The sequence below is a fragment of the Pyrgilauda ruficollis genome, unplaced genomic scaffold (genome assembly GCF_017590135.1).
Source record: "Pyrgilauda ruficollis isolate IOZ18807 unplaced genomic scaffold, ASM1759013v1 scaffold8, whole genome shotgun sequence".
NCBI lineage: Eukaryota > Metazoa > Chordata > Aves > Passeriformes > Passeridae > Pyrgilauda > Pyrgilauda ruficollis.
In genome coordinates, this window is record NW_024529932.1 from 4,706,126 (window position 1) to 4,725,135 (window position 19,010).

At 43.6% G+C, this 19,010-nt stretch overlaps 1 protein-coding gene across 3 annotated transcripts in view; it reads left to right on the top strand.

Moving 5' to 3' along the window:
• Positions 1-19,010, top strand: part of SPATA13 (spermatogenesis associated 13) — a 73,495-nt gene that overhangs the window by 12,528 nt on the left and 41,957 nt on the right. The window contains exons 1-2 of one of the 3 annotated variants that reach the window (XM_041487400.1): positions 13,332-13,353; positions 15,567-17,363. In XM_041487400.1, coding sequence (XP_041343334.1) covers positions 15,726-17,363 — 1,638 coding nt within the window. In that variant the 5' untranslated portion in view covers positions 13,332-13,353; positions 15,567-15,725. Of the gene's footprint in view, positions 1-13,331; positions 13,354-13,784; positions 13,824-15,566; positions 17,364-19,010 lie in introns of those variants that run through there. The other 2 variants (XM_041487398.1, XM_041487399.1) reach the window with 2 other exon arrangements.

A 19,010-nucleotide genomic window follows, 5' to 3' on the forward strand; every position in this document is an offset into this window, starting at 1 on the left:
GCAAGAGACAATCTGCACAAACTGGAATACAAGAAATTTCTGAAATTGCTGAAATACTGGAACAGGCTGCCCACACATGTTCTGGAATTTCCATCCTTGTACACTTCAAAATATTATTTAAAACTTGACAGGACACAGCTCTGCTTGCCTGCTGTAGCTGACTCTGCTTTGAGCAGGGCAGCTAGACCAGGTGACCTCCACAGATGTCTTCCAACCTCCACCCTTTGGTGACAGGGGCTGGACTGGATGGTATCCAGATGTGTCTTCCAACCTCAACTCAACCTGCTACTCTGTGAATTGCAGATTGACTGGAGATCAATTTGTGCATTGTAGTATTATTTGCATTTCAGCTTCTCCTAAAATTTCGACCAACAAAGATATATTTAGTATTTCCTTCATTTTCTCCCCTCCCAGCACCATAATCAAAACCAGTATTTACATGGCAACACTCTAGATGTGCACCCTGGTGAGTGACCTGAGACCAAGAAAATTGCTTGGACTTAGCTTTTTTTATAATCTTTACTTACATATTTATAGAAGCAGGGGAAAGTCCCCACTTTTGTGGACCTTGTGTCTGACTCAGAAAGGTTAATGTTGTAAAAGCCCAATCTTGCATGAGAAGAGCATGGCTCTGAGGAGTTTGCTTCCTCCTTTTTAGTGAAGGCCTTGAGCATAAATCAGACATTGTGGAGTTGTAGTTCTGTCTTTATCCTCTCATACATTTAACTTTCTTGGTACTGGGATCCCAGCAGACCATTCAGCTGAAATGAATTTAACTAGAAATAGGGAATTCCATAATGTATGAGTTTCAAATTATTGCATGAGACATAATATGAAGCCTTGTACTTCATTATAAATTATTAATAAGGTTTTGAAAATGATCTTGGATATGTAAACCTATTATTAAGGAAATCTGCTGGCATTTCCACTTTTAAGAAATTAATATGGTATTGCCATTAAAGATTCTAATTTTGATTATTTGTGGAATAACTATGAGAACTGCAAGACAGAAATTAATTTCTCTTTGAATTAATGTTCTCTTGCATTCACAATTGCAGTTATTCTTCACATCTTTCTAACTCAGAAAAAAAAGCAAGTGAAAGTCAAATATATCTTCTGTGGAGAAAAAGGGAAGATTCAATCCCATTCCAGCAGAACTTCTGTAATATAGAACTGTGTCTTCCATACAGGGATGTACAGAAGAGAGCTATACAGGTGCTTCTGACTGGAGAGCATAAAGCCAGGGACACTCCATATTTCAGAATGTGATACTCAGCTCTCAGGATTCACGTGGGTTTCTGGGAAAGTGTAGCTGCACTCCCACTGAACACCAGGCAGGAAAAGCAGGGAGGTGCTTGTCCCTGGCACATTTCTGGCAGGCATCTATCTGGTGTTCCACGCTGTTCTGCCACTGGGATAACTCCACTCCCCACCAGCAGTGTCTGCTGCACACCCCGCTGCCTTCCTGCGCCACTCCGCAGCTCTCAAAGACATAATTGTACTTTTGAGTTCTGCCTCTTCCATCTGCTTCAGTATCACCAGGTATGATTTTGGCATTTGCTTCTGCTGCTGACACCTGTCAGCACTAGAGCTGGGTGATAAAGTTTTGATGTTCCTTGTTATTTTCACTTTCGCGGATGTGCATTCAGTGTGTACCATTCTGGGTCATCCATTTTGTCCTCACTGTCAGGTGCAGCTTGCTCAGGGTAGATTCCAGCTGATAATAACCAGATCACAGTCTGCACCATATTTAACTAGAAGGCTTTGGTTGCAACTTTAGATTATTTCTGCCTTGGCTACTTAATTTTACTTTCACCAGCACACTCCCAAACCTTACCTTTTGATTGGAAACTATATAGGAATGCTGCATACAAGACTCTTCAAGACAAATATTTTAATGAAATGGTCCTGTAAATATTCTTCCTTCTGTGTTACAGTTATTCTAAGTGTATGTTTAACTTGCTGATTTCACACACTGCTGTGCAGCCGTTTGTTATACATTAACTTAAGGCTCAATTCCACAAGGTACTGACTGTGGATCATGCTGAGTCCCTTTTCCTCCCAGAGGCGTTTAAGGGCTTACAGGGGGTTCAACAGAACCGAGCCCAGAATCCAGGCAACAACAGGCTCTTTCAAAAAACCAAGCAGGTTTTCTGGAACAAGGTTTGTACTGTAACTGGATGATATTTTATGCAATGGATTTTCATACATGCAGATTAAATATTATCCAGAAGAGCCGACGCTGTAGTTAGTGGCTGCTGGAAGGCATAACCATTTAGGTATATATGGTGGTAATTAATTTCATTTTATAATTATGGTTTTATTAGTTTTTCCAGTTAAGTGCAAAACCATGACTGAGACTAATATCAAAATAGCTAAAGTTTTGTGTGTTGGCTGCAGTGTGGTTTGTCCCTCTGTTAATGTGTATGTGGTTTTCAGAGTTGCAGATAATCTGTGCAGTTCATCTAGCAAAGCCATTTGGGCATTATTCTGTGGAGCTCGCACACTATGCAACCAACTGCTTGTACTCTGTGACTTCAAGGGAATCCCAATGGCAGTGGCATTGGGGGCAAATTCTCTGGCATTACCCCAGCTTCCTGGACCCACCTTCTTTGGGCAGAAGCCCATCCAGCCATAGAGCTGAGCCACTGGTGGCTGGGTGTACTGGTGTGTTATCATTGATGGCACTGGGCTGGAGCGCTGTCCTCCACTGTCACTCAGAAATTTTGAAAGGCAGACTTTGCCAAAGGCTATTAAGCTGGTCTGTTGCTTACATTTTGGGAAGCCAGGAGAAATATGGAGTGACCAAATGTATCTTAACGTGATCATACTATGGTGTAGCCTGTGCAAACTACAGTATTAATTATTACTCTTTCTATGAAACCTTTTTCAGGAGAAGACGGTACCATTGGTCTGTGTTGTAATGTATTTGGCACTGAAAAAGTGTTGTAACATACTGTTTCTAACAAGGTGTTCTCACTGTTTTGTATGCAGATGAAAACAATAATCTCCCATTGTTTGCAAGGAAAGAGACAGAACCTGAAAACTTTAAGTAATGTGGTTTAATTCCATCTACAAACAAGGAAAATTACTTCCAAAATGGCAGCTCCTGCCTTTCCTGCTAGGCAGGGAAGGAGATACTCTTTGATTTCACCTGCAAACAGTGGTAATTCAGAAATACAAATGAAACCTGAATTTTGCTTTCAGGCTTATACTTAAGGCTGGCCAAAACCAAAAGCACAGTTCTGCTCTAAGAACTGTTGGAGCAGTCTCACTTTAATTCAAATACACCTGTGTGTTAATAAACGTATCTTTTTAAAATAAACAATCACACTGTTGGCCTTTGCCCTTACTCCCCCAGTTTAACTATTAGGTGCACACGCATTTATTGTAGATTATCTCTTGAGATCAGTGTGATTTTAAGCATGCAACAGCAGAGAATCACCTCTTAAACCATTTGCAAGGTCACAGCTCTAGCAATGTACTCTAACTGAACTTGTGGTATGAAATCAGCAAGTAAACTGAGGATTAAGCAACTTGCTGATGGCCAGTTTTCTTGGAGTAATGGCTGTCATGTTGGCTGTTGTGCTTTTCTAGGGAATAAGCAAAAAACCCAAACAAAACTGAGCTTTTAGGAGTCTTTGGTAAATTAGAGAGGTTTCTCTGTAACTTTAAGCATAATTAGCTAAGCTAACAACTTAAAAGTTGTTTACCCATTAAGGGAAGTCAGGAAATAGGTAGAAGTTTATGGGAACAAAAGTGGGTTGATGCCAGTGAAGTATTTTCCAAAACTCTCAGCATAGGATGAAAGCATCACATGATTCCATGTAAGAATACTGCAGCAGAAAGTAGTCACAAGTACTCAATAGCCTCCCTGGGAAAACAGCTCCTGGTTTAAGTGAAATGAGCCTGGACTTGGTCATATGCTAATTGCTTTTCATTACTATGTGTTAGCAAAGCTGTTTAATACTTGCTATAAAGCCTGGATTTCACTCTCTCTCATTTAATACCAGGCTAAATCTGAACTAATAAGCTCTCAAAAGCTTAGAGGTTCCAGTAAAATGAGATTTGGCTAAAAATTGCGTGTTGGTTTCTACTAGTAACAGTGCTGCAGCTTTGGCACTCTAGGCAATGAGAGGAGCAAGACTCGGAAGAGAGAAAAGAGGATATGCTTCATTGGGATTCTGAATTATTTAGCAGAAGTCATGGTGTCTTACTGTAAACCTTAGGAAGGGTTTCCTAGCCTTTGGAACAATGAAAGATGTAATAGTCAATTCTGGATAATTTCCAAGTTTTTATTTGCATGACGTATTTTGATTAAGTGTTGGAAAATCAAGCCATAGAATATTGTGCATGGAGCAGGATGATTGTTATTTCAGTGTTTCTCAGTAGCAGTATCTGTGACTGTGAGCGCTGAGCACTGAACAGGAGCTGCTTATGATCTGAACAATAGCAGGATTTCTCCCAAATGAAGCCTATTCTCTTTGCCTGGCACAGTGAAGTATAAAGATGATCCTGCAGCCTGCTGAAATTGGCTGGTTACAAAGGTGCACCTCTGGCTCTTTGGTTAAAACAATTATTCTGGAATGTACTATCTGTGGCTCTTCAGGACTTTCAGAGTTAAAACTTTCATGTAAGTCTTGTCGCTGCTAGGAAAATTACCAGATGCTGACAGGGGGTGTCAGCAGTGCCTCAGCTGAACATATGCTGCATATGGTTTGGCTGCAGGCACAGACAGGGAGGCCCTGTTCCCTGCTGCTGCAGAGACTGGTAAAAACAGGCTGTAAACCAACTGATTCCAGCACAATACTAAATGTTAGCAACTATGCAGTGTTCATCCTACCAATGAGACTGAATAAACTACTCAAGTATAGATTGGCTTGCCAAGATTTTTGCTGCATCAAGAAAAGAGTTAGGTAGCATCTTTACTGAGTTATTTCACAAATGGCTGTTTTGAGGTACACAGCAATCCTGACTGCTGTGCATCGTGATTATATTTGTACTCTTGTGTGGTGAGGCTGGAATTGAAACTGAATCAGAGACTGAACACAAAGCAGTTTAAAATCTCTATTTACTGTAATGATTGATCGTAATCTCTGAGTCTGACACAACAATGCATCATAAAAAATTATATTAACTGTTTTCTGAAGAAAGTATTTTCCTGCTTTTCCAGACAACACAGTGAAAAATACTTGTTTGTAATGTTGCCCCAGAATTTGGGGATTATTTGTGTCTCTTGTATGAACCTGCTACAGGCACCCACCCGGCACCACCACTCACACACCCACCTCCCACCCACACATTCTGGCACCCTGTGGCACAAACACAGCGCATGCGGAATTGCTGAGGTCAACTGCATGTTTCTCCAGCCCTTTCCAATTCACAGCACTTCTGAGCAGCTCCTGAGAAAAATGTCAAGTCTGGACCCATTTCAGGAGTCCTGTTGCTTGTGGAAAGCATTTCCACTCTCATTCCCGCCCTACCCCCCTGCCCTTGGATGCTTACTTCCACCTCCTGCCCAGCAACAGCTCGGGTGCAGCCAGGGGAGCTGCTTCAGGTCACAGCCTGGTGGGAAAAAGCAGAAGGCATGTCCAGCATCTCTCCCTTTAGGTGGTAGCATGCTCTTAGATTGGCAGGAGCCACCAATTCTACCTTCATCCTTAGAGACCAAGTAGATCAAAGGAGATGATGTGAACAGGATCAGGTGATCTGTGGGGAGAAACAGCATCTCTGGGTCAGTGTGTAGTAACAAGACAAAAAGGTAGCCACTCCTGTCCTGGCACAGAAATGAAGTTTGCTGAATTATATAATGAAAGGCAAGAGGTGGGAAGAGCTCTGGCTCAGGTATTCAGTATTGCTTAGATAAAAGACAGACCCTAGACAGAATTTATGCAAACTGCCTCCCTTTTGTACTGGAACTGGAAACATGGCTCATCTCTCCAGCTTAGTAGTTCAATTATGTACCCCAGCATGTTGACAGAATGGCTGGTAAGGTTTTCCTCAACTGATTTTCTGAATCTGAAGTGTAAGGTCTTTTTAAAAATTACTGTCACTGACAGGAACCAAAACAAACACAACTCACCAACATAAATTAATTTTTTTAGTAAGGCTATGTGTAATCTTTCAGGTTCCGAGCTATCCTGTGCTCTTACAAGACATAAATTATTAGCCAAATCTGTAAACTCCAGTTTAGAAGATTAATGGGCCATCACCAAAATAGTCAATTGAATCTTGAAACAGGCACTTGAATCTGAACTCCTTTCAAAAAATGGAATTTAAGGTTTGTCCTCTGCACGGGTAGATAATGGATTATTTTCCCTATGTGTACACTTTTTATAGCTATCATCATTGTAAGCATCAAAGTGCCAGAGGAGCATTGATGGATTGGTCCTTGCAGACCCATAGGTTATAAGGCACTACTCCTATCATCACATATTTTACACATATGGCACTTAAGCTGAGAAAAGTATGCTGAACTGCCAAGGTCAGAGAGAAACAAAATCCAGAATCTGTCTTCTCCAGCCTTAGGGAAGATGTCATAAAGACATCTCTCCTGCCTGAAAAGGCTGTTTCCTTTTTTTCAGATAATTTACCATTACTTTTGGTGGTAGAATACAGAGTTGTTTTACCACTAGTTATAGGAATATGTGTCTGAGTCAATGGCCATAAAACTTGGTGTACTGGTTCCAGTTCCCCCACTTCAGGCAGTTATATAATTTGGTACCACAGATACACATAACTAAGTCCATCTCAGGCTACTAAACCTAGAATTTCTTCCTTGCTGTTCTAATAGGAAGGCAGTTGCAGGACTACAGTGTTCTGATTTTAAAAATAATCTGATTTCCTATCAAAATGTGACAAACTTGTGCAGCTGCCATATCTTACAGAGGTAGTCAATATGTGTTATTTGTATTGATTCCTGGAAACAATTGAAATATTACAAAAAACATAAGACTGCAAGAGATTTCTTTCGATATACTGCAGATAAAAGTTCTAATTTAGTATGTATGGGTCTCTTTAAAACAGGACAAGTAAGCTAGTCCAAAATTTTTGTCTGATTCTCTGTCCAGACAAATTTTCAAGTGAGTGGCATTGTGTGTTTTCTGCATCTTTAAGATTAGGTAACTTTTTTTGTGGACAAAATGAATAGACAGTTTGCTTAATGTGATCATCCATGCCTTAAAAAAATATTTTTGAGTTTAGTACTAATAATGAAGAAAATTAGTTACTACAACAGCAGAAAAGCTGAATTAGATGAACATTAGATGGAGGTTTATAATTGCTTTGAAGTTTTCTGGCAGGCTAAATTCAGAGAACAAATGGTATTGAAAAGACCTAGCACATAAATGTTGTTGTAGACCTTGTCACCTGCTTTACTCAGATTATTCTTTCCTAGCTTTTCTGATGCAAGGCATTCTTGATAGAGTAAATTCAACCAAAAGCGGAAATTGACAAACTAAAGGTAGAATTAGCAAGATGACTTTTTTTGTCTGAAAGAGAAACATGGTGGAGACGGTAATTCAATTATCTGGCAGAAGAAATACATCCAGGAATGTTCATTTACTTCAGACTGTAACAAAGATAGCAAGTTTGTCATTTAGAGAGAGACTAAAGAAAGAAAAGTCTTGGTACTAATTGAGAAATAAACCCCGAGGAACTGTGTGGTTCTTGAAGGCCATGAATCAATACACCCTAGGAACCCCTAAGAACAGGATGCCTCAATCCTTCCCACCAAGTGCAACCTGCTTCTTTCTTTCTTAGTCTTACTGAAATATTCACTGTTCTTCTCTCATGAGCATATCAAACGCTGTAATTGTTCAGGGTTTTTTGCTCTGGCCACACGAAGGTACACAAGGTCTGGAGCCACACTGTAACCACGTGGGAATTTCTGTAGTGTCACTCTGGCTAATTATTCTGTTGACCTGTTATTTTGTTATAATAAGCTTCAGAAGCAAGGTGATCTTATGTATTTTTGCATAATTTCTATTGATGAGGCATCATTCCTAACACTGTCCACTACCTGCTTCACTTTTCTAGTGGACACTGTGCCTCTGCAGCATTGCTCTATCTGTCTTTCCTTCAGCACAGCTCAGTGATTTAAGTGAGCACTGAGTGCTGCTTGTGATTCCTCCCTGAGCCCAGGGAGAAGCATCACCGCTCCAAAATAAAATAAACCCACGCACGGCTCCTTGCTATGGCTCACACAGAAAAATGCTCCTCGCTTTCACTCCAGCCCCTGGTCTGAATCATTCATTCACCCACTGCAGGTGGTCCTCAGCCCTCAAACTCCTCGAGACTCTTTCTCTATGTGTTTATTTTTCCATCTTTTTTTTCTCCCTCCTTGTTGCATAACAAAGTGCCTTCATATCCTCAGGTAATTTTGGAAGAACAGTTTTGAATAGGGAAGAAGGGATGGCAGAGTAATTAAGCGGGTGGGGAAGAAGGTTGATAAAGAGCTGCTAATAGTCACTTTTACATGCTGTTATTTCGAGCAAGGAAAATACAGAATGGCTGCAGGGACACCAGACTGCAGTGAGTGTGGCATAGGAAAGGATGGCAGCTTGAGTAGAACAGGAAGAGAAAGCAAAAGGCTGCAGAGTGGGACAACTCCAAGTCTGAAATCTTGCCCGTTTTTCCCAACTAGTCCACATCACTTTAATGTACATCCATCTAACAGAAAAGCTAACATTTTTTTCAAGATAAGAAGAAAACAAAAAATGTAGAGTGAAGGAAAAAAAAAAAGAAAATAAAGAAATTCTTGACTAATCTCTTTTCCTTCCTATTTCTGTCAACTTTTCATCTCCACAGTCCTTTCTCTTCCTACTTCTTATACTTTGGGAGACACAAAATAAAGGTGGAATTCAGCCTTCCTAATTGGTAACTAGAAGTCTTCTTTATGTTAAAACACAATGATCTGTTTATTGGAAACTGCTCTTCTGTAGTACCAGCCATCTCTCCATGTCATGCTGTCTGAATAATGCCTCTTGAGGATGGGGAAGAAGAATAGCATTGCAGTCAGACCCCGTGGGGTTATAAATAGCATTCTAGCAGCCTGAAAGGCTGAAGCCATCATTAAGTTGCATGCAGCTGTACTAGTGTAGGTGTGTGAGTAAGAGCAACTCAGAGATGGGATAATGGTAACCTGGTACACAAGGGTCATTTTTCATTGGTGGCGTCACTCTGTTGGGTTATTGTGCTCTCCCTAAATTAGGTCCCTGTGTTTAAGAGAGCTGAGCAAGCTCAGCCTTGCAAAGCACATTTAAAAGAAGATTAGAGGGGAAAACAGTTTGTTGTCTATTGTGATTTATACCAAACTGTGATAAACTTTTCTCACTTGGGTCAGTAATTGCTTTTATCAGCAGCAAAGTAAATGCAAGTGGAAGGGCCTTTAGGAAGCTGCACACCAGCCACCTGCCCTCCCCATGTGGGCAATGGGGACTTTCACTGGCCAAATCAGGAAGCTGATGCAGCAGTTTAGCTCAGGCTGTCCTTTCAGTGTTTTTCTTAGCAATGTGATTCATTTTGTCATCTTGGATGTTTTCAGTGCCAAGATGACAAAGGTCTTGGTTTTGGAAAATCCGTTTCCATTTATTACTATTAATTTGCTTGCAGACATACAAAAAATGGAAAATTCCTACCCTAATTTCACATCGTTTATATTAAAAAAAAACCCAGATGAAAATAATTAGCTGCCTAAGTTAGTTTGAGCTTGCATACACAAACATACTACTCTTCACTCATTTCTAAACTAAAAAAATTGAGATCTTGTTCCTACTCCCAGTGAAGTTGGTGGGGGAGTTGCCTTTAACTTCAGTAGATATATGACTCAGCTTAATTCCCCCTGCAGGACCTGCCAGTATGTAAAGATTCCTTGGGGGTTAATTGCTTGCAGAAGAGACTTTGCCTGGGATCTAAAAGGAAGGTGCAAATTGCACAACTGGAGCCTTAGTTATGTACTGCAGCCTGGAAAATACACTGTCATTTAAAGCAAAGAGATCTCTTTTTTCAGCAATTCTGCATCTTAATAATTAAATTTGGTCATTCACTAATTTAGAGTGTATCTTAGAGAGTCACTTTGTTTGCCATCTTGCCCAGTAGCTGTGGAAGTAGGACAAGTGCTTTTATGTTTTACTGAAATTATTCCTTTTGGCTTTTTTTGTTTGTACTCTCTTTCAAGAGTCCTTTTAAACAAAAATTCTACTTTGAACCAGACTTTTAGAAAGTATTTATAAAAGAAACATCAAAAATAACTGTTGTGGGAGTGGAAGAGAGGATTTCTAAACTAAGTAGATAGAAGCATTCTTATTCAGACTTTTCAGATTTATGTGTGTAACTTCACTATATAAATGTGCCCTTTGCTATTCTGAAAAATCTAAGAGATGTATCACTACCAGTTAAAAGCTGGGGGAAGGTTGTTCCTTCATCTTTAAAACTCTATATTAATTCTCCCATGTCACATTTTTTGTAATCCTTTCCCACCTGTATTACACTTGGAATAATCCTTCTCACTCCTTGTCACATGTGCATTAAACCTCTTTTAAAGAACAGACTTAGAGCTTCTAAAACAAGCATTTCATTTTTGTTGTGCTAAGTGTGATGTCAAATCACTATTAGAAATCTCACGCATATACCAATCTGGAATTTCTTCTGGAAGTTCCTTCTTTCATAAATTGCTGTACTTAGTCAACCATAACATGTACTGCTGGCACTGCCCTTCTGTTCACTGCAGCTTTTGTTGTTCATCTGGAGGCAAAACATTAGCCTGCAAATAACAGAGTATATAGCTCAGTCTTCCAGAAATACCCATGCAAGTGTTATGGATTTGTTTGCATTAGCAAGGATTCTCAATGGCAGATGCTAATAGTACTCTCATTTTGCTTTTTTAGGATTGTTGAAAAACCTTAATACAGGAAGGACTAATCTCCTGAAACTTTTGTTTGAGGAAACACTATGGCTTGTATGAAACTGAAAAGCTTTAAGTTTATAGCTGGAAAAGGGGTTTGCCTTTTTTCTCATGGCAGTTCAGTTGATAAATTCTGTTTTGCATCAGTTTACTAGACCTTGGTGTGATGGCACCTGAACATTATATACAATTTATCAGCCTTCAAAAAAAAAAATTCAGATTAAGAAAAGATTTTGTTAATTATTGGTCTCCAGTAAGGGAAGTTAATCCTGTTCTCAGACACACTCTTTAGTGTACTGCATCCAAGCTTCTCTGAGTAGTATGCACATGTGGAAGGGCTGACTGAATCAGTGAACCTGCAAGATTTAGAAGAGGGTTTTACCACAGTACCAGCAGAAAAGCTACAATGAACATGTCTGGAAGATTAAAACTATTTACTTTTAGAAACTTGACAAATGTCTAATTGACTAGATACAGTTATATCTGTAATTGCAATTTTCTAGGTATTTTCTTCCTTAAATGTAGTGACATTTAAAAAGTACAACATGCAATATAAATTCTTATTATCTGAAGTGAGTTTTGTGTGGCTTTATAAGGGAATTAAGTTTTTGTGAGCACTTCATTAATCTGTCAATACCTTCTTTTATAATTTCTAGCTCTTAAAGCCTGTTTAATCTGCTGATGAACTTCAAATACATTTAAAAGGTGGTTTCAGGTCTCAGTTATCAGGATTTCTTAAGCTTCTGAAACATTGTTGGCTGGATAAAGGAAAGAACCAAATTAGTGTCTCAATTCAAGTTTTCTCTGCTTTGTCTTTCTGTCCAGCTGGTCAATAGAGGACATGTAAGGAACTGAAGGTTCCTTTCTCTGAGTGGGCAGAGGTTGTGGATTAAAAAGTATATTCAGAAGGAGGGTGATGCATATACCTGGGATATCTCTGGAAAGAAACTTAAAGGAACATAGGAACACAAACCCATTGAAACTCAGGGTTGAATAACGCTGTTAGAAGTTTCTAAGTGACCAGCACAAATCCTTACAGATACCAGGGAGGCTGTGAGACAAGTTTATAAGACCTGTTGAAAGTGGCTTTTAACTTAATTTCTGACACACTTCTTGTCTCATATAAATGAAATTTTCCTCATAATGTTGCCACTGAGGTCCTTGTCTTGCCTGTTTCACCAACTTCACTGAGTTTGCCTTCAGAAATGTCCCTTTTCCAAGGTCTGAAGCAGATACTTATTGTCTGCACTGACACTAGAACTTCCCCACGCTGTCCCAAGCTAACACAGATCACCAGCCATGGTCCATATGGACCTTCTCCATACAATGTCAGCATTTCCAGTCTTAATCTGCATTTATTTCTCCTTTGCTTCCCATGCCCAGCACTGTAAAGCAACCACCTTGCCCCCTCATTTGAGTCATTATTCCAAACTCACTCCTTCCATGGGATGTACCAGAAAGCTGTGGCCGCAGGCTGGTGGCAGGCTGTGCCTGCTGCTGCTGACTGCTGGAGACTTCTGTGGTCACTCCCAGTTATTTGCTACCTCATTTGACCTGCATCCCTTAAGCCCACTTGTTTGCCTCATTCCCTAAGTACACCTTGCCTTTGAGAATGTGTCTGTACTGCTCTCCAGAGAATTAATTACACTGCATGTGCAGTCACACCAGTCTCGGAGGAAAGGCAGTGGGGCTGGTGGCCTTTGCTAGTTCTGTAGGGCATCTGCTCTGCCATGCAGTCTGTCTTGCCCCAATTTCTCTTGGTATCTTACCTGAGCTACAATAAAACTGTTGAAATTATATCTACAGTTCCAGTCCAAGTGTAGAAATATTTTTTGAACAATAAACTTTCTGAGCAAGGGCTACCACTTTGTACAGGTCTTTTGCCAGGAGTCATGACACAGGGCTTTAAGACACTGTCTCAACAAAATTTTGCTTGTAGTATATGAACTCTGTTCAGATTGTGCATAAAATGTTTGATTGTTTCTGCTGTTAAGTTTGAGGAATAGCAGCAAGCCAAAAAGTTGTCCAGGTTTTGGACAGAAATAGAGCCTGGGAACCAAGAGTGAGTTTGGTCAACGAGCCGTGCAAGCTGCACTCGTGAGCAGCGCATACGGACCTAGGGACGGAGAGGCGGGGCGGGGCACCAGCGAGGAAATTTTTAAGCTCCTAAACGTGACCATCGCTGCGCGGCCGTTCGCTCCTCCGCCGGCAGGCCGGCAGGCAGGCAGGCAGGCAGGCTCGCTCCTTCCAGCGAGGGGCAGCGCCGCAGCCCCGGCGGGAGGCACCGGGGCGGGCGGAGCGGACCCTGCCGGGCGCGGGGGCGGCCGGAGCAGCCGGGGGTGCGCGCCCCGCCCCGCCCCGCCCCGCCCCGCCGGGCGCCGCTGCCATAGCGATGCGCGAGCGGGCAGCGGCCGGGACGCGCGGCGGCGGGGAGTCCCGGCTCTCCCCAGGTAAGGGCGCTGCTCCGGGGCTGCTGTTGCAGGCTCCACGCTACGAGCTGGAGTTTTAATCTCATCTCGTTGTGTTTGTTCTCCCGCCCCGCGCCCCTTCTGCCCGCTCAGGTGCAGTTTCTCCCAGAGCCGCTTTCTCTGGGAACTTCTCTGCCGAGAGCAGCGTCTTGTGCTCGTTTATCGTTCGATGTTTGCTTTCCGCGTGGAAAGTTGAGCGCTCCTCCGCCGGCAGGCCGGCAGGCAGGCAGGCAGGCAGGCTCGCTCCTTCCAGCGAGGGGCAGCGCCGCAGCCCCGGCGGGAGGCACCGGGGCGGGCGGAGCGGACCCTGCCGGGCGCGGGGGCGGCCGGAGCAGCCGGGGGTGCGCGCCCCGCCCCGCCCCGCCCCGCCCCACCGGGCGCCGCTGCCATAGCGATGCGCGAGCGGGCAGCGGCCGGGACGCGCGGCGGTGGGGAGCCCCGGCTCTCCCCAGGTAAGGGCGCTGCTCCGGGGCTGCTGTTGCAGGCTCCACGCTACGAGCTGGAGTTTTAATCTCATCTCGTTGTGTTTGTTCTCCCGCCCCGCGCCCCTTCTGCCCGCTCAGGTGCAGTTTCTCCCAGAGCCGCTTTCTCTGGGAACTTCTCTGCCGAGAGCAGCGTCTTGTGCTCGTTTATCGTTCGATGTTTGCTTTCCGCGTGGAAAGTTGAGAGCGGTACCAGGGCTGAAGGGCCGGCCGAGGGTTGGGTGGCCGGCGGGCTTTTGTCCGGCCGGGTGCCGCGGCGGCGGGGCTCGGCCCGGCTCTGCCCTGCCCTGCTGCCCAGCAGGCTCCGCCGCGACCCCGTCATTAAAAAATGACGGATTAAAAACTGCGGCGGGGGATGTTCCGGGCGTCTTGCTGAAGCGCGAGCAAATCTTTTTACCCGCGGAGGAGCAGGGGCTCGCAAAACTTTCAAAGTGCGCTCCGGAGGGAGCAGCCCGAAAGGCAGCGGGCACGGTCTCCGCAGCTGCCGCGTTTCACGTGGCCGTGGGGACTGGCTGTGCGGGTCCCGCCGGGCTCCCCGCGGGAGCTCCTGCACCTCCTGCCGCTGCGCCTCCGCCTCGCCCAAACCCCCCGTCCCCGCTGCTCTCCGAGCCCCCGCGGCCCTTGCGATGGGAAAGAGACAAAGAAGGGTCCGGGGCTACCGCCTTCCCCAAAGCACAGCTGTACACGTTCTCTCCTTGTTTCGGGTGGGGGGGGAAATCCCCCCCACCACCCCTATGACCCCGCCGACAGTGGCAAGTTTTCGAAGGTCCCACTGCCCCTTGCTGAGAGAGCCGTGCCATGAGCTTTGTTTTTAAGGTGGAGCCAGCTTCAGACTGGGCATCCCAGTGGTTTTCGGGGCATTGTTTATCATGGTGGGGAAAACGCCTGCCTGGCTAAGACCCCTGGCTGGGGCAGGAGGCACATCCAGGTGGTCCCCCCACAGCTTTCCCAGGCACTGGAGTGTGACCTGGTCTGCTGGATCTTCCAGGCTCAGCTGAGGAGGAGATCCTTTACAGAATGTCCCAGACTCTCTAGTCACTTTCAGATTTAACTTTTCATTTTGTTGTCACCATAGGTAGCTTAGGGTGGCTTCTGGATGTACTGCTTTTAATTCTTGTTTTCTTTTGTAGGGAAAAAGACTTTGCTGTGCACTTAATGTAATTTCTTAGAGTTTTATGTGCCAGGGGACAGACAAGTCAGTCAAGTGTCACACAGCCTTTCAACAGAAGCAAGTCTAGGGAAAATCATGCCTGTTTTCCTCTTCCTTGCTTCCTGTTTGAGAGTTAGGTGTCCCTTGATGAACATCTTTTAGAGGAAAACCTCCTATGTGTCTTGGGACTCAGTGCTGAGCACATGAGGAGGAAGACTGGATTGGTATTACTGGGAATTTCTTTCTCTTATGTGCATATGAGGATTGTATTTACTATTGTAAGGTAGGTGTATTAGTCATACTGAATTTATTAGCTGATTAGCATTAGAGAAACAAGCACATATTGAAACTGTTCTGGTCTCTTAAATTGCTGACAAATGCAATTATACTTTGAGAGAGTGACAAACGCCTTCTCTGCACCCCTACAACACACCTTTGTTCACCATAGAAGAACTCCTTCATTTTGCGTGTGTCTTTATTTCCTAAAATGTAGCTGAAACTTCTTTTGGTAGGAGGCTTTGTAAGAAAATTTTTTAATGTTAGCTTTTGTTTTCTTGGTGCAGGCAGCGCCACCTGAGGAGCTCAGCCCACCCAGTCAGTGTGAAAGCAAGGCAAACCAAGGTGCAGCAGATGAAGGGGAGGCAGCGAGGTCAGCTGGTGGAGACAGCAGTGTTGGTTTGAGCTGCCCCAGCCTCCATCTCCATGCCTACAGCATCGAGAGCATGACAACATTTCCAAATGGCTGTGGAAATGGCACCACCGTTACTTGTATAGTTATGGATAATAAAGAGCCCCAAAACAAGACTACCTGTGCCAGTCATAATGGGGGACACAGCACCAGCAACAGTCTTGAGGAGGAATTTCAAGAGGACAAGCTCAGCCCTTCCAAAATCATGCGCTTTTTCACCACCCCTCGGAAACGAGCTAATTCCAGCTCTGACAGGCCTCGTTCTCTGGTTTTGATGGGCAACTCATCCTCCTGGAATGCCTTTTCTTCTATCAGAAAGATGGGATCTTTCAAGAAGTTGAAATCTTCAGTTCAGCAAGGAACTCAAACAAGGGAATGCTCAGACATCGTAAACGAGAACAGCATAGGCAAACATGGTTCAAATGGAGCAGTGGTGCAAGTTCAGACTAACAGGTATTCCTACTCGGGGCCTCTACATGATTTCCAGAATGCAGTGGATGGTTTAGCTTCTGACTGCTCTGATGTGGAGGAGAGCGATGAGTCCTTCCTGAGGAACACTCATCGCTCACGCAGCATCAGGCGGGCTTACGGTGCTGGCCGCATAAACTTGTTAGACACAGATAAAGTTCAGAGTCGCCACAACTGCGTTAGGCCAACATCACCTGTCATTGCAGAGCCAAAGATCTGTGAAATTTTGGTGAAAGACTCCGAAAACAACAGGATCATTTATTGGAGAAGCAAAAGTTCAGATAATTTGAACTTTCTGAAGAAAAGCTCATTCAAACGGAAGTCCACCTCAAACCTTGCTGATCTGAAGGTTGCAAATGAAAAACAGATGCCAGCAAGGACTGTGAGTGTTCCTTCTGCTGACTCCGACAAAAGTGGTGGAAACCCTGAGAGGCGATCCAAGCGATGGAGGAGCCCTATCAGAGCAAAGGATTTTGACCGAGTTTTGAAACTCGTCAGTAACGTTACAGATGTTGCAAGGAAGAAGGATGGCCCCAAGAACATGGCTCCTTCCCCCAGTGAGCTGTCCCAGAGAACAAGGTCAAACAGCAGGCTGCACGATGACTACTCCCGCAGGGTTTCCAGCAGCACGGATCATGACAGGAAGAGATGCACCTCCTCAGTATCCAGTCCAGACTCTTCCTTGCCAGGAACACCTTACCTCCAAAGCCCTGTGATGGCTCAGGATAAAAGGGCTGAAATGAATGTAGCTGTCACTGAGCATAAAAGCCCCCGGACATCATCAGGTATCCCAGACTCTGATAGCTTTTCACCTACTCTGGACGACCTTAGTCCATTTCCCAATGAAGTCTTTTATTCGGACTCAGATGAACCAAAAGCTACTCAGCAGTGTACAGATGAAGCTGAAAATCTTCACGTTCCGGTCAGGCCAACCACTCCAAAGCCTCAAAGTCCCACTGCAGGGAAGGTCAAGTGCAGTATGAATTTCCAGTGTCCAAACCATCACAGCACGTTGTCACTGAGCTCATCGGAGAGCGAGGAGAGAGTTGAGGTACCAGGGCTGAAGCTGGGCAGGAATCCTGTTTGCTTCCAGGACTCAGTGCAAACTATGTATTATGATGATGGAAATGAAGACAGTGGCATCAGCAGCCACTCTCAGCTGAGCCTCAATTTAGCCTCTGGTACTGAAGAAAAAAAGGAAGAGGTAAGAAAGAAAGCAAAATCCTTCACAAGTGATGTATATTCCCTATTGGGTTTTGTCTTTATTAATGCAAAACACTGCAAAGTAATGGCTGCTGCAGCTTGTTATTGCTAAAATATGCTGACAGCAATTATTTCCTTTAAATATTCTCTTTGGATGCTAATGTACAATTATTTTTTCTTTGCACATTAATATCAAAGTAAGTTTTGGCAGCAAAGGTATTCGTGTATGTTTTCAAGGGCAGCTCATTGCACTGAAGATACACCACCTTGTCATGTGGCCTTGTCAGACTTTACCAGCCTGAGCAGGGTCTCGCTGTGTTTCCTTCACAACTGAAAGGTCTTTTTAATTTTAAAGAGTCCGTGTATTCTGAAGTAGTGTTGACTTACTGTAAAACACTTTGCTTGTGGAAACTTTGCAGAACATGGTAATATTTGTAGAGCAGTGTGGCGTGAAAGACACAGTACAGAGGTTTAAGCATTCAGTTATATCCAATGTTTTCCCTGTCCAGTGACGATCGTACTGAGGGTAAACTGCTTGCTTATTCTTTTGCTTGGCAACTGCAGACAGCAGTACTTTAGGCACTGGACTGAGTGTTTGCTACTGTTGTTTTGGTGAAGACACAGTTGTTCTCACTGCACCTGATGAGTGATTTCATACTCTCAGTGAATGGGTAGATGGATATATTGCAGCACCTCTGAGGTAAATTCACATGATAACACTGTGCCCCCACCTAAAATACGGTGTGAGTTGGCACCAGAGAAGTTGCAATGATTTGGCAATCTTGGTAAAGAGCTATCAGACATACCCTGCACTTGCCTGAAGCAGTGAGGCTTAGCTCAGCCCCAGCTCACTGTGGCAAATATCCATCTGGATCTGTATAAATATGCAAGTCATTCACAGAATAAAGCTGACATATCTTTTAAGCCACCTCAGTTTGACTAAAGTGTCTTAGGTATGAGATAGGCAAGGCAATGCTGCAGCTGCACAAGCTTCAGCCTTTCATGCAGTGAAGTTTTAAAATGTCTGTGAAGCTGTCCTACTTTTAAAGGCTTGGCACAGTTTTTGCAAGCTAACTGTAAATGGTTACAGAGCTTATCAGTATTGTCCTTCTGCTGGAGAAAAGCAATTTTGTTTACTGTTGTGTTTGCAGCAATGGTAAGATTGAAAAAATAAACTCAGTGTGTATAAATGTCTGGGCTCAGAGGTTATTCCTCTTCTGGGGTCATATAATTGCTCCAGCCATCCATATCTTCCAAAACTCTCACTTACATGCAAGGAGAAGCTTTCACACTGCCAGAAGAGGGGAGAGCCCTAGTGTGGATAGCTGCCAGTTGTACTTCTCAGGAGTAAAATGGGAGGTGGAATTAATGCTACTCATCTACCATCTAGTGGTGAGCTGCCATCATGACCCAGAAGAAATTAATCTGGTCCTTCCCCTTAGTTCCCAACAAACCAGTACAGTTTTTACATGAATATGTGTACATTGGGTGGATAAAAGTTATGCAGTTTTTAGTTTTAACACCACATTCTGTTATTATCTAACATGCAATTTAAGCTTTCTCTTTATATTATAACATTTTTAGGGTAATTGTGAGTGTCCTTTAGTGCTTGCTTCAGTTGTCTAAAATATAGAGTGTGCACTGGTGG